The following is a 13,961-nucleotide window of genomic DNA, read 5'->3' as shown; positions in this document are numbered from 1 at the left end:
TTGATAAAATAATATACATCTTGGTCATTACGGTGAACGTCATCGGTAAACCTTCCAACGATATCCGCCATACGTTGTCCACGGTTGTTATTTCTTTCTTCAGATCGATCGTATAGTCACCCACGTCTCTCTGACAACTTACACATCGTTGTCATTGTCCTCCTCATCATCACTTTCGTATTTGTTCTTCAGTCCATGATGTAATATCTTAGACATTTCCTTATTGAGTTCGAGCAAGTGCATCCAAGTCTCCACAGCATCATACGTGCGTTCACCATCCCCGTCATCGTGATCGTCACCACCATTATCATCACTGCTACTACTGCCAGTACCGTCTGATGTTTCAATCGGCTCATCCGAACTATTTTGTTCATTACTTCCCTCAGTATCCACCAGGTCATCGTCCTCTTCACTGCGGTCATCGGTCGAATCACTTTCACGATGTTTGCATTTCACGCCGACACGACGCGTATTCACATAACGATCTCTATTACCATTCACACTGTCATCCTCGCTTTTAGTTACCATCGCCGCCTTTTGATTACTAGGGTGAATGATGGATTCGTGTCGACGAAGATTGAACTGACGGTTAAATCCTTTATTGCATATTTTACAACGAAATCTCATCTTGAGGGTGTGTACTCTTTTGTGTCATTCGACGCAATGAGAGCTATTAAACAAAAATGTGAATGATATACTTTTTGAATATATCAATATGAGCACATGCTCAATTGCTCATCTAAACGACTCTCTTTTGCTCACGATGTGCTCTTTTGCTCTTTGAGTCACTCCTTTTATGCTCGCGTGCTCATCACATGAACCACATCATGCGTTTTTGTTTTGTTGCTAATTCTAATATGAGCACATGCTCAATTGCTCATCTAAACGACTCTTTTTTGCTCACGGTGTGCTCTTTTGCTCTTTGAGTCACTCCTTTTATGCTCGCGCGCTCATCACATGAACCACATCATGCGTTTATGTTTTGCTGCTAATTCTAATATGAGCACATGCTCAATTGCTCATCTAAACGACTCTTTTTTGCTCACGGTGTGCTCTTTTGCTCTTTGAGTCACTCATTTTGTACTCGCGTGCTCATCACATGAACCACATCACGCGTTTTTGTTTTGTTGCTAATTCTAATATGAGCACATGCTCAATTGCTCATCTAAACGACTCTTTTTTTCTCACGGTGTGCTCTTCGAGTCACTCATTTTGTGCTCATATTTAAAAAATGATATAATCCACGGTAAAGGTTCCAGTGAAAATAATATCGTATAAATCCACGGAACTTGCTTCGAAGGTCCGACAAAGGGAAGAGAGAAAGTATCCCGGTAAATGAATCCGATTGGTCTATGTGTATCAAGTTTTATGTCGTGTACGTGGCACAGGCAAAAGATCCTCAGGTATGGGACCAATCAAGCCTGCTCGTGCAATGTATCAGCCAAAAACGCATCGACTTGGTTACTTTTCAGCCATGACGCACTTTTCCCGATCAAAATTTGGCACAAAGTGAGACTGTCCTACCTAACCACTGTTTGTATACCCCCAATACGTTAGCAAGTTCTAATGGAGCACCTTCCTCCCCGAAGACTATTTGACCTTCTGCCCCCTTTACCCCTCTTTGAAAACGATCGATCGGGACCATTGTCTGCCACCAGCCTAAGATTCCAACACACACAATGAGGCATTATCGATACTTGGGTGAGACTTGGCATGTATAATGTGCACATATACGCAGTGTATATAGTGTATTTGTATAACACTGTGTGAGCTATAGGCACAACGTATGAGACCATCGTAACCCATGTTTGGATCATCCTTATTTTGGATAACTGGCTCGCTTCTCGGCCTTTTGGCTAAGATCATATGTAGTATCTGTTCTTTTCGGGAATGGTGATGCACACCTGACGATGATCACACGGTCACAGTCCCGATGCAAGGGGACTGGGGTTAGAAGCGGATCAGTCGTTCAGTAGTTTGGTTTTCGTGCCCAGGTTCTTTCCTGAGCGACTTTTTCTTAAAAAGTATTTTGGATAACTGGCTCTTATTAGCCAGGTAAGTTTTCTTTTCTAACCGCAAAGTTTTGGTTTTCACTCGTTTCCCCTTGAAACATTAGTTTGTCTGTAACTTGCTATTCCCCGGAAAAGTCAACACTAACGAGATTTTTCTTTCCTAGAGTTTTCTCAGTACTACGATAGGGCGAGCATACTTTTTTGGATGTCTAAATAACGATGGTAAAATGGAACTAAGATCACCGTTAGGTCTACAATAAATTTACATTTTACTTGAGTCGTATGGTAAAATGGACCTCAAAACACCTTTTTGTGTACAATAAAGATTGTGCTTGATGATATACACACATCGTACATTTGGATATGGTATTTTTATACGGTCCTAAGTTTAAAATAACGTAGACTATATAAAGATCTATGTATTTGGGTAAATATATATATATATATACAGGCCTATGTTGTAAAGTATCGGAGCCTTTACATGATAGAAGAATATATAACTGAACTAGCCTAAATGTATTAAATTAACCAACCTCTTAAATTAGACCAATGCCTAAATGGCCTACCACTATAGTTAAGCCTATACATACGTTAGAAATAAATGAGACGACACAATGCATGTTTAAGGAGAGTGTTGAGTCTGCTCTTTCTGGAATATTTGATAACCCTTTGTAGAGTCGGTTAAAAAGTTTTAAAAAAAAAAGTACTGATCAGCTTAAGTCTGACAAGGTCTTCGATGGTTTCTTCTTCCTCCTTAATGTCCTCATCTACCATGGTGAGTTTCCGGGAAAATTTCTGCCAGTGTCTCTATGAAGACATTGTATTCTTTTCCCGTTATCCTCTGCTCCTTCAGGCTCCTTCTCCTCCTCCACATGCCGCAAATACCCAACGGTGGAATACAAATGCAGGCCACCGGGTGATTTACAATTTGCGTTGGTGTTTCAAAACGTTGACAATAAAAGACACAATATGCTCGTGCTAGCCATCTTCGAGGCTATTGCTCAAATGACGTAATCACCACAGAGACATCGTCTTATATAGGGTTCCAAATGTTAATAGCGTTTAGTGTGTACGCCACAGTGTAAGTATAGGTAATGGCTAGTTTCAAAAATACCGCCAAATCATGTAAGCACCGCCTCTTTACACATGCGCAGTACTCACTCGTACGATGTACTTATGCAACTGATGATGTCATCCCTAAAATTGATCTAGGACTTGCAACTTTGTTTCCGATCGCGAAATTCTTAACCGTAACGTGTCTTATAAACAGAGCGAATATAGCAAACGGACGATCATCTTAGGGGCTAGTAATTGTTTGCCTCAAACATCGATATCCTACCTAACGGACGAGTCGCTATTGTTATTGTCACTAAAGTCACTATTGACTTATCCGTTTGTTCAATACGTGTACTATTCACATTCGTTGATGTTTTTACACTGTGTAACATATAGCCAGCGGTACAAATGTTTTTACGTACAATAGCGTCAAACGGTGCATAGATAGTTTTATATATTTAAGGGAAAATAAAACTCACCATGGTAGATGAGGACATTAAGGAGGAAGAAGAAACCATCGAAGACCTTGTCAGACTTAAGCTGATCAGTACTTTTTTTTTTAAAACTTTTTAACCGACTCTACAAAGGGTTATCAAATATTCCAGAAAGAGCAGACTCAACACTCTCCTTAAACATGCATTGTGTCGTCTCATTTATTTCTAACGTATGTATAGGCTTAACTATAGTGGTAGGCCATTTAGGCATTGGTCTAATTTAAGAGGTTGGTTAATTTAATACATTTAGGCTAGTTCAGTTATATATTCTTCTATCATGTAAAGGCTCCGATACTTTACAACATAGGCCTGTATATATATATATATATTTACCCAAATACATAGATCTTTATATAGTCTACGTTATTTTAAACTTAGGACCGTATAAAAATACCATATCCAAATGTACGATGTGTGTATATCATCAAGCACAATCTTTATTGTACACAAAAAGGTGTTTTGAGGTCCATTTTACCATACGACTCAAGTAAAATGTAAATTTATTGTAGACCTAACGGTGATCTTAGTTCCATTTTACCATCGTTATTTAGACATCCAAAAAAGTATGCTCGCCCTATCGTAGTACTGAGAAAACTCTAGGAAAGAAAAATCTCGTTAGTGTTGACTTTTCCGGGGAATAGCAAGTTACAGACAAACTAATGTTTCAAGGGGAAACGAGTGAAAACCAAAACTTTGCGGTTAGAAAAGAAAACTTACCTGGCTAATAAGAGCCAGTTATCCAAAATACTTTTTAAGAAAAAGTCGCTCAGGAAAGAACCTGGGCACGAAAACCAAACTACTGAACGACTGATCCGCTTCTAACCCCAGTCCCCTTGCATCGGGACTGTGACCGTGTGATCATCGTCAGGTGTGCATCACCATTCCCGAAAAGAACAGATACTACATATGATCTTAGCCAAAAGGCCGAGAAGCGAGCCAGTTATCCAAAATAAGGATGATCCAAACATGGGTTACGATGGTCTCATACGTTGTGCCTATAGCTCACACAGTGTTATACAAATACACTATATACACTGCGTATATGTGCACATTATACATGCCAAGTCTCACCCAAGTATCGATAATGCCTCATTGTGTGTGTTGGAATCTTAGGCTGGTGGCAGACAATGGTCCCGATCGATCGTTTTCAAAGAGGGGTAAAGGGGGCAGAAGGTCAAATAGTCTTCGGGGAGGAAGGTGCTCCATTAGAACTTGCTAAAGTATTGGGGGTATACAAACAGTGGTTAGGTAGGACAGTCTCACTTTGTGCCAAATTTTGATCGGGAAAAGTGCGTCATGGCTGAAAAGTAACCAAGTCGATGCGTTTTTGGCTGATACATTGCACGAGCAGGCTTGATTGGTCCCATACCTGAGGATCTTTTGCCTGTGCCACGTACACGACATAAAACTTGATACACATAGACCAATCGGATTCATTTACCGGGATACTTTCTCTCTTCCCTTTGTCGGACCTTCGAAGCAAGTTCCGTGGATTTATACGATATTATTTTCACTGGAACCTTTACCGTGGATTATATCATTTTTTAAATATGAGCACAAAATGAGTGACTCGAAGAGCACACCGTGAGAAAAAAAGAGTCGTTTAGATGAGCAATTGAGCATGTGCTCATATTAGAATTAGCAACAAAACAAAAACGCGTGATGTGGTTCATGTGATGAGCACGCGAGTACAAAATGAGTGACTCAAAGAGCAAAAGAGCACACCGTGAGCAAAAAAGAGTCGTTTAGATGAGCAATTGAGCATGTGCTCATATTAGAATTAGCAGCAAAACATAAACGCATGATGTGGTTCATGTGATGAGCGCGCGAGCATAAAAGGAGTGACTCAAAGAGCAAAAGAGCACACCGTGAGCAAAAAAGAGTCGTTTAGATGAGCAATTGAGCATGTGCTCATATTAGAATTAGCAACAAAACAAAAACGCATGATGTGGTTCATGTGATGAGCACGCGAGCATAAAAGGAGTGACTCAAAGAGCAAAAGAGCACATCGTGAGCAAAAGAGAGTCGTTTAGATGAGCAATTGAGCATGTGCTCATATTGATATATTCAAAAAGTATATCATTCACATTTTTGTTTAATAGCTCTCATTGCGTCGAATGACACAAAAGAGTACACACCCTCAAGATGAGATTTCGTTGTAAAATATGCAATAAAGGATTTAACCGTCAGTTCAATCTTCGTCGACACGAATCCATCATTCACCCTAGTAATCAAAAGGCGGCGATGGTAACTAAAAGCGAGGATGACAGTGTGAATGGTAATAGAGATCGTTATGTGAATACGCGTCGTGTCGGCGTGAAATGCAAACATCGTGAAAGTGATTCGACCGATGACCGCAGTGAAGAGGACGATGACCTGGTGGATACTGAGGGAAGTAATGAACAAAATAGTTCGGATGAGCCGATTGAAACATCAGACGGTACTGGCAGTAGTAGCAGTGATGATAATGGTGGTGACGATCACGATGACGGGGATGGTGAACGCACGTATGATGCTGTGGAGACTTGGATGCACTTGCTCGAACTCAATAAGGAAATGTCTAAGATATTACATCATGGACTGAAGAACAAATACGAAAGTGATGATGAGGAGGACAATGACAACGATGTGTAAGTTGTCAGAGAGACGTGGGTGACTATACGATCGATCTGAAGAAAGAAATAACAACCGTGGACAACGTATGGCGGATATCGTTGGAAGGTTTACCGATGACGTTCACCGTAATGACCAAGATGTATATTATTTTATCAATCCATACCTTTAACGATTGATCATTTCAATGTTCACTATTTCATGTGCTTACCAAGTTGTTGTTCTAAACATAATCATGCATGATTTTATGTGTTTATTTATTTTAAATGAAGTGTTTTCTTAAATTGACATACATTTTATATGAAATGTGTTTAGCGATGCATCTTTTATCTGTTTTAATTTTATTATTTACAAAGTGACGTTTCATGAACTGTTCGGTGCAAACGTTTTTTAGTATCAGATCAAGTGAAACTTTTAGGTAAATCTATTTTGACTTTAACGAGTTTAGAAAAGTGTCGTGCTGATGTTGGATACCTTTCAATATTCAATACAGTGTTTTTCTCATATGTAGCTAGTGTGTTTGTATATAATTGTGTACTATTTTTTTGTGTGGAAAATTCGTCCCCCCGCTACATTACTGTACCACACAAAATATATCCTAAAGGAAAGGTTAAGACCCCAAAGGAGAACATTGAGTTTCATTGTGTACTGAGCGCGAAAATAGCTAACGGACGATGATCTTAGGGGTTAGTAATTGTTTGCCTCAAACAGAAATCGATATCCTACCTAACGGACGAGTCGCTATTGTTATTGTCACTAAAGCCACTATTGACTTATCCTTTTGTTCAATATATTTTCTTGTTTGATGTGAAGAAATGATGCACTCGAATAAAAAACAAAACTGTACAACACATCGCTTTTGTTCTCATTTTCCAGAAATGCCCTAGTTCGGGTCCCCACTGTCCATTTTGCCCTAGTTCCGGTCCCCAATGTCCATTTTGCCCTAGTTCGGGTCCCCCTTGTCGATTATGCCCCGGTTGGGGTCCCCACTGTCCATTTTGCCCCGGTCTGGGTCCCCAATGTCCATTTTGCCCTAGTTCCGGTCCCCACTGTCCATTTTGCCCTAGTTCCGGTCCCACTTGACGTCCTATATCGGGTCCCCCTTGTGCCCCGGTTGTGGTCTATACACTACTTGCAATTCCTCAATTACTGGGAAAATATTCAATCTATGAAAAAAGTAATACATGTCAGATGAGTTGAGATGGTACAATAATCATAATGAATTGTGCATCCTCTTTCATTTATTCTGTCTGCCATGCTCCCGTATTCACCTTCTGTATCTCTATTACCTTTGTCCATCACCCCATTCATAGTCCATACATGTTCATTACTCAAGTGCCTCACCGTCCATAGTCGGTGTTGTGGTCAATATAGACGGTTCTCTGTAACAATTTCTTCCTGGTGGCTAATGGCCATCAATGATCGTCGGCTTGCATTCTTATATATACACTACAAACAGCAAAATGTAACCGATAATCGTCCGATATAGAACGCAACTGGGCGTCAAAGCCTCATTACAATAAAGAACAAGTTAAAGGCGATATCGCTCGTAGACTTTTTTTAGAGGGCGCTGGCATTTTCGAGGTTTCAGCGAGGTTTAATGGGACCCCGAAAACTCACGTGACCTCGGTGGCAAATTTAGATCAGTGAATAGCACAGGCAAGCGTATGCGTAACAAGCCCGTACCCATGCACACATAATGTTATAACACAGCATTTCAGATTATTGTGCTGTTTACCGCAAAGGATTTTCGTACGCGATAGTTTGTTGTTTGTGTGCCTTTTGAGTAAAGAATACTGTACGATTTTCGTACAAATACATTCGATTAGACTAGAGTATAGTGACAATCATGGAAAAGGGATCAGGGCAAGGAGAATCGGGCGAAAGAAAACGACCTTATCCTGGAACGAGCGTAGGTTCAAGTGGAGGAAAGCCATTGTTGCATGGACCTGACAAAACAGCAGTGCAAAGGAACAACAGCGACGAAGAGATGCCACGAAGATCTATCTTCTACGTTCCTACGTAAACTGGCAAATGGAGAAAGAGCTCTACAAACATGTCCACGATTTGACTTCTGTTAGCAACGCAGATTTCGCAGAACATTTGCTTCAGGATCACACAAAAAGGTAATGATTTGCTAAGCTAGGCTAAAACTGTATAGGGTAATACTAGTACATAGTAGTACTACAGGGTATTGTCCTAGGTAACTGTCAGTATTGCGAAGTACAGAAAACTGCAAAGTTCGGACACCCCTAAGAAATACACAATTTCACCATGATAACCTACAAGCGAAAGCCAATATCACTAAAAACTAGGAAGCTACAGTTATTTCCTCTCCAAAATGACCCGTGCGCAAGTATGTACGTACATATCTGTCAATAAAATGAAGATAGTTTTTGGGGTATTTTAAGGCTTAGGTGTTCGAACTTTGCAGTGTCTATGCTATTGTATTTGTAACATACATGATTTGATGAGCCTAGGCTTTGTAACTAGGCCTATCATTCATTATTTTTCCAATGGACCTAGCGTATGCTAACCTTATCATACTTATCCTATCACAAAATAGCAGTAAGTTGTATTACTGAGTCATCATCATCACTGTTTGTGAATGCTTGTCATGAGGATACTGTATAGGCCGTGGCTATTCTTACGACTACTAGTCGTAACAATTATTTATAAACTATTCTTACGACAAAGGCAAATTCAAGTGCAGTAAAGTAAATAAAGCAACTGCGCATGTAGTAGGGGTAACCCTAACCCTAAACATAACCCTAAACCTCAATCCTAACCCTAACCGGAAGTTATTGTTACTCCTCGTCGTAAAATTAGTACTCCTAATCATAAAAATAGCAACTGCCCATGCGTAGTCGGAAACTATTCTTACAACTAGTCGTAAGAATAGCCACTTTGTACTGTATACAGTTAAAAATTAAAATATCCTTCCTAAAGAAGACTGACAGGGACTGGGGGTCTTTAGTTTCACCCCTCATATTTATGCCATGGAAAGCTGGGCCTTCTCATCACCAAAAAGTAAACTGTTTTTTTGCCTCAACAAATTGATGGAAATATATTTTCTAACCACTAGGCCTAGGTGATCTGTTCATCCCCACCCCTCCAGGTTCTAAATTGTTATCAGCTGTCCTTGTTTGAGGAATAATTCTTGTGAATGAGCATTTGAAAGAAAAGCCTCACCTATGCCCAGTCATAATTAACTAGGCATATAACATAGGACTAAGGCCTATAGCAGTGGTTCCCAAACTTTTCAAGGCGGGGACCCCATTTCATGTGGCACCATCCGAGCGCGACCCCAAGTTTGTGTCTCCGGAATAATGAAGTTGTGCAGGCCCACATGTACCTGTAGTACAGTACTGTAGTTGTATGTGAAAACAATATAGTGAATATACAGAAGCAGGGTGGCCAGCGACAATTGAGCAAAAAACGCCAGATTCACTCAGGAAAAACGCTAGAACGGCCGCTAATAAAACCCTAAATATGAGTTTTCAGGGTGAATTGTGTAGGATTTTGACTGCGAACGTTCAAATTCGGGTAAATTTTGGGTACCCTCAGATTTTTTTTATATATTTTGAAACAAGCCTGCGACCCCACAAGAATTGCTTCGCGACCCCAGTTGGGGTCGCGACCCCAGGTTTGGGAAACCATGGCCTATAGTATTAGTAATAAGTATCTGAATTTAGTGTTCATAGTAACTGTATTCCCTAATTTTGTAATATACACCAGTGAGGAAGGCCTACTGTGCTGTACAAGTACAACCACATGAACCTGCAATTTTTCCTATAAAAATAATGCATCTACTATACATAAATAATTTAGAATCACTACTAACTGATTCACATGTTTTCACACCGCTGCGTATGCAACTAGACCTTATGTTTTTCTAAGGTCAGCCACAGCCAGCATATATGCAATCAAGTTTTAATGGTTCATGTGGGCAACAGGGTGTTATACTGTTATCTACTGACTGTCTGTCCAATATTCCAGCAATCATGTGTACATTTCTGTGTTTGGGATTTTTGAAGGAACCCAACTGCTATGCAAGAAATTAGGTAAATTAGCCTCACAAATTGAGGGACCATATTAGTACATATAGCTATACCTTTATAAACCTTTATATAGCCATGCCTGGAGGTAAGAAAGTACCAGTTTTTTTTGTGTAGGCCTGATGCTCATACTTTATGATGCTGTGCTAAGTTATCATATTTTTTATATATAGTCAGTACTATGCTTGTTTTTGTTCAGCTTCTTGTGAATGATCTGATGTTTAGTGTTCAAAAATTATAATATCTATTAAATTTGGTGGCCGAAACTATCTCTTGTGGAGAGTAATCTAGCGTTAAATTAATGGTAGTCTGAAATCAAGCTATTCATGTAAACAGGAATTTTTCACAATGGTGTCATGGAGTAAGCTAGCATCTCAATTCTCACTCATGAAACCAACTGCTCACATAAACAGGAAGTTTACACAGTAGGTAAATAATGAGTGTACATCAAACTTTGATCAAAAGACTGGACATCTTTTAGCGATATGAAACCAATCAGTTCACTAAGACAGGAAGTTAACATAGTAAATTTTACATTGACATGTGAGCTCAAGTTGTTGGGCAAGCAGTTGGGCAACACAAAATTATCCTTACAATTCTTGAAAGGTACCGCGGTTTATGGATATGTTGAAGAAGAGTATGAAAGAATATCTCATCCTTATCTGGGTTTAAATCAATGTGGGTTAACAATATGTTATTATTGAAATCTGCCTAAGTGTTTGTTTGTTACTTTTCTCTTTCATATTTTTTCTTGGGTAGGTATGATAAAAACATGTATGTTTGTAATGATTTGGTCATTACCAGATTCATTACGCATACAATTAAGCTTGGGGTGTACAGTAAAATTACTATTTCAGTTATATGATTTACAGACAATTTTTTTTGTTTCATTGTATAGGTTTCAAATGCATCTTTTCCGGAAAGATGCTGAAAGTCAAACAGAGGCATTCTCAGCGGCTGTCACCACAGAAAGATCAGTTGACACTCAGAAAGGAGAAGGTAAATTTTTATGTTTATCCTTGCATGAATTACAGACTGGAAGAGCAGTGCTAATCTTATCTGATCTGGTGTGATCAGAAAAATAATACAATTTCATTCTCATTAAATTCCAAAAGAAAAGAAAAAGATGGTAGCATATTGCTCATCCACTAAAAAGCATACATGTGTATGAGAATTTATAAAAGTAAGTGGGCCTGATATTATCAGGATCTTCTTTAGAGGCAAACTGACTAGTAACAGTAAATTAAAGAGACACAATAGAGCCTGGAACAGAGAGGACATGGTGAACACAAAGAAAGAAGTTAATGGTGTATTGAACAAAAGGAGTCAGGGAAAGCAGAGGTATTTAGATAAACTGGAGTACAAAGCGAGGATTAAGTAAGGAGAGAGGGCAAATAAACTATAGCAGAATACAGAGATGGAGCAGGATAAAGTTAGTCATGTCCTTCCTGTATATTGAGCCCATTCAGTTGAATGGTGCTAGGGCACTCCGTCCACTCTCTCTATCTCTGCTGTGGTGTACTGTGTCTGAGATGGTTAGTCTACGAAGTTAGTTACCTGTTGGGACATGTCTTTAATGGTATGATTGGGGAGCTGAAAGTGTTCCCCTACTGGAGTCTCCATTTTCATGGTATTGACTTGTGACTAGAACTGCTTCTTGAGGGTGGTCTTGGTTTCACCAACATACTTGTAACTTCAATGTCCTCTAAACTCAATGACACCATTTAAATTGAAATATCAGTTTCCAGTGCTGCATAAGTGTGATAAGTTCTAAACAAAAGGTACTGTATATTTTTAGTCACAGCCATAGAAGCTATAGCAGGATACTTGCAATCTAGTAACTATTGTTTTATGTAATCTCTACAGATACTCCTGATCCAGTTACTTCAACACCTCTCAAGAAGCCATCTGCCAATGTTCTGTCCAATGTCACCAGTAGGATTAGATATGGAGCAGCATGGGAGAGAAACCTCAGACTATACGAATACACATTGCCACATTTACATGATCCTGAACAAAAGAGATCATACATATGGCAGGGGCAAGCACTTTTCCCAGACTTTTGTTGACAGGTTGTGCGACATTCACAAACGTTGGATTAGCAGCTAATGATACATCTGCATCACCAGATTGAGATAAATTGCTTTCGTCCATTTTGTTCGATAGTAGCTATGACTGTAAATCAGGAGCTTGGCCACCCTCTAAGTCAAGGTGGGCAAGGTTGGGGAAATTCAATCAAGGAGTAACAATCAGAGAATGGCCAGCTTTATATTATTGTATATAGGCCTACACGCACAGCGTGTATAAATATCTGTATCGGTTTATTTATACTGGTGTTCATTTCCGTTGCCAGGAGGGGATATGATTTGAACGTGGGGGAGGGTGTGGGGGGTGGGGAGGGGGTCCCATTTGAAGTGTCCAAACGATGCTAATCTTTACATCTATCTTCTTGAATCACATGTACCCCTATCGACACGATCAATCAGTCCTGTCTCTCACCTCCTCTCATGCACTGGTGTATTTATTTCCTGGCAAGATAACAGTTAGGCATAGTAAGGGTCAGAGGTCATCACAACTTAAAGAGTTGTGCGAGTCCCTGTGGTCTCTTACATCCTGGTAGCAGTAGAGAGAAGAAGCCTAATAGATCAGAAACCATAACCATCTTCTGTTGTGTCTTATTTTCCAGCATCCTTGAAACATTATATCTTTCCCCTTTGATTTGTTGATGTCATAAAGCTGTATTTATGTTGTGCATTATTTAATTCCAGTATTTAGATTGTATATTCTTCTTGTGTATTTGACAGTATCCCAGTGATCTCCATTTTTCTGCTCTTGGTTTTTTTTCTCTGTACTTTCATATCATATCTATCTCTACCCATAGCCTCCATCTCCACATTTTCTTTACTTTCTTCCTCCATCCCTTCATCTGTCTTTCACTCTTTCTTTTTTGACCTCTTTCCTCCACTCTGTTTACCCTGTATGTTTTAGTTTGCCAACTCCCCCCCCCCCCCGCATCTCACCCCCAAAAAAGTTCACAAGGTTGACAAGTCTCCCCGTGCTAGTCCCAAGCTATACACCCTTGTTGTGGTGACCATTCAATATACTTGCGGATCAAATGGAAAGCCCCACCCCCACCCCTTATTCCCAGTGTAATGAATCGGCAAATGGAAGATTATTCGGAGTTGTTCCTGATGGTTCAATGATCTTATAGTCAGGCATAGGCCTATATGGTTCTCTTTGTCCTTCATTGCCGTCGAAGTTTGAAATGAATTAATCGTGCTAGGAACTTCCGGGCAATGTTTAATTTTCTGTGGCAAGAAAAAACGCTTCCCCCAGTCTCTCCTGGTTGACTATACAGAGCCTGTACGCCTATATGGTCACACAATAGTATAGATAAGTATGATCCATGCAGACAGCTAGTATATATATTTTTTAATTCAATCCAATTTCAGTTAAAGTTTCGTGTTGTAATTCGAGTCAGTCGAGATGAGGTGCCCCATGGTGGAGCTGGGTAACCCACCCCAACCCCGTTGCCGACTTTTTGGCATTTCGTTGGGAGCTGTTCGGAACAAGAAGCAGGAGAGTCAATTCTGGGAGTACAGTACGCTGGAAAGCAATACACTGACGTGATTTAGGAAAAAAAGTTTTTTGCTTTGACGGCCGATGCTCAGCGAGACACTTTTCAATGGAAATAACTATTAGTTTATTGTTCATGTACTTATTCCCTT

The 13,961-nt window shown here is 39.8% G+C and overlaps 3 protein-coding genes and 2 pseudogenes across 5 annotated transcripts in view; 3 read left to right on the top strand and 2 right to left on the bottom strand.

Moving 5' to 3' along the window:
* Positions 1-13,961, bottom strand: part of LOC139970045 (uncharacterized) — a 289,538-nt gene that overhangs the window by 73,404 nt on the left and 202,173 nt on the right. The gene's annotated exons all lie outside the window — the stretch shown is intronic.
* LOC139970080 (uncharacterized) overlaps positions 1-13,961 on the top strand; it is a 496,120-nt gene that overhangs the window by 309,952 nt on the left and 172,207 nt on the right. The gene's annotated exons all lie outside the window — the stretch shown is intronic.
* LOC139970335 (U2 spliceosomal RNA) lies at positions 1,837-1,931 on the top strand (annotated as a pseudogene).
* Positions 4,404-4,498, bottom strand: LOC139970334 (U2 spliceosomal RNA; annotated as a pseudogene).
* On the top strand, positions 7,700-12,891 carry LOC139970328 (uncharacterized). 2 transcript variants are annotated; one of them, XM_071975996.1, is made up of 3 exons: positions 7,700-8,535; positions 11,132-11,232; positions 12,100-12,891. In XM_071975996.1, exons 1-3 carry the CDS (start codon positions 8,450-8,452, stop codon positions 12,300-12,302), a joined length of 390 nt encoding a protein of 129 aa, XP_071832097.1. In that variant the 5' UTR covers positions 7,700-8,449; the 3' UTR covers positions 12,303-12,891. The 2 variants fall into 2 exon arrangements, with proteins under 2 accessions (XP_071832097.1, XP_071832096.1); XM_071975995.1 differs by having other exon boundaries at positions 7,702-8,301.

The sequence above is a fragment of the Apostichopus japonicus genome, chromosome 7, assembly GCF_037975245.1.
Source record: "Apostichopus japonicus isolate 1M-3 chromosome 7, ASM3797524v1, whole genome shotgun sequence".
In the NCBI taxonomy this organism is placed as follows: domain Eukaryota; kingdom Metazoa; phylum Echinodermata; class Holothuroidea; order Aspidochirotida; family Stichopodidae; genus Apostichopus; species Apostichopus japonicus.
Note: the sequence above shows the minus strand (reverse complement) of the source record. Positions and strands in the feature narration are given on the sequence as shown.

Bases quoted from the DNA above. Each gene is read 5' to 3' on its own strand.
- LOC139970328 (XM_071975995.1), top strand. From the start codon at position 8,210: ATGGAGAAAGAGCTCTACAAACATGTCCACGATTTGACTTCTGTTAGC. The intron at 8,302-11,131 runs GTAATGATTTGC...TTCATTGTATAG, and splicing joins CTTCAGGATCACACAAAAAG to GTTTCAAATGCATCTTTTCC. The intron at 11,233-12,099 runs GTAAATTTTTAT...TAATCTCTACAG, and splicing joins TGACACTCAGAAAGGAGAAG to ATACTCCTGATCCAGTTACT.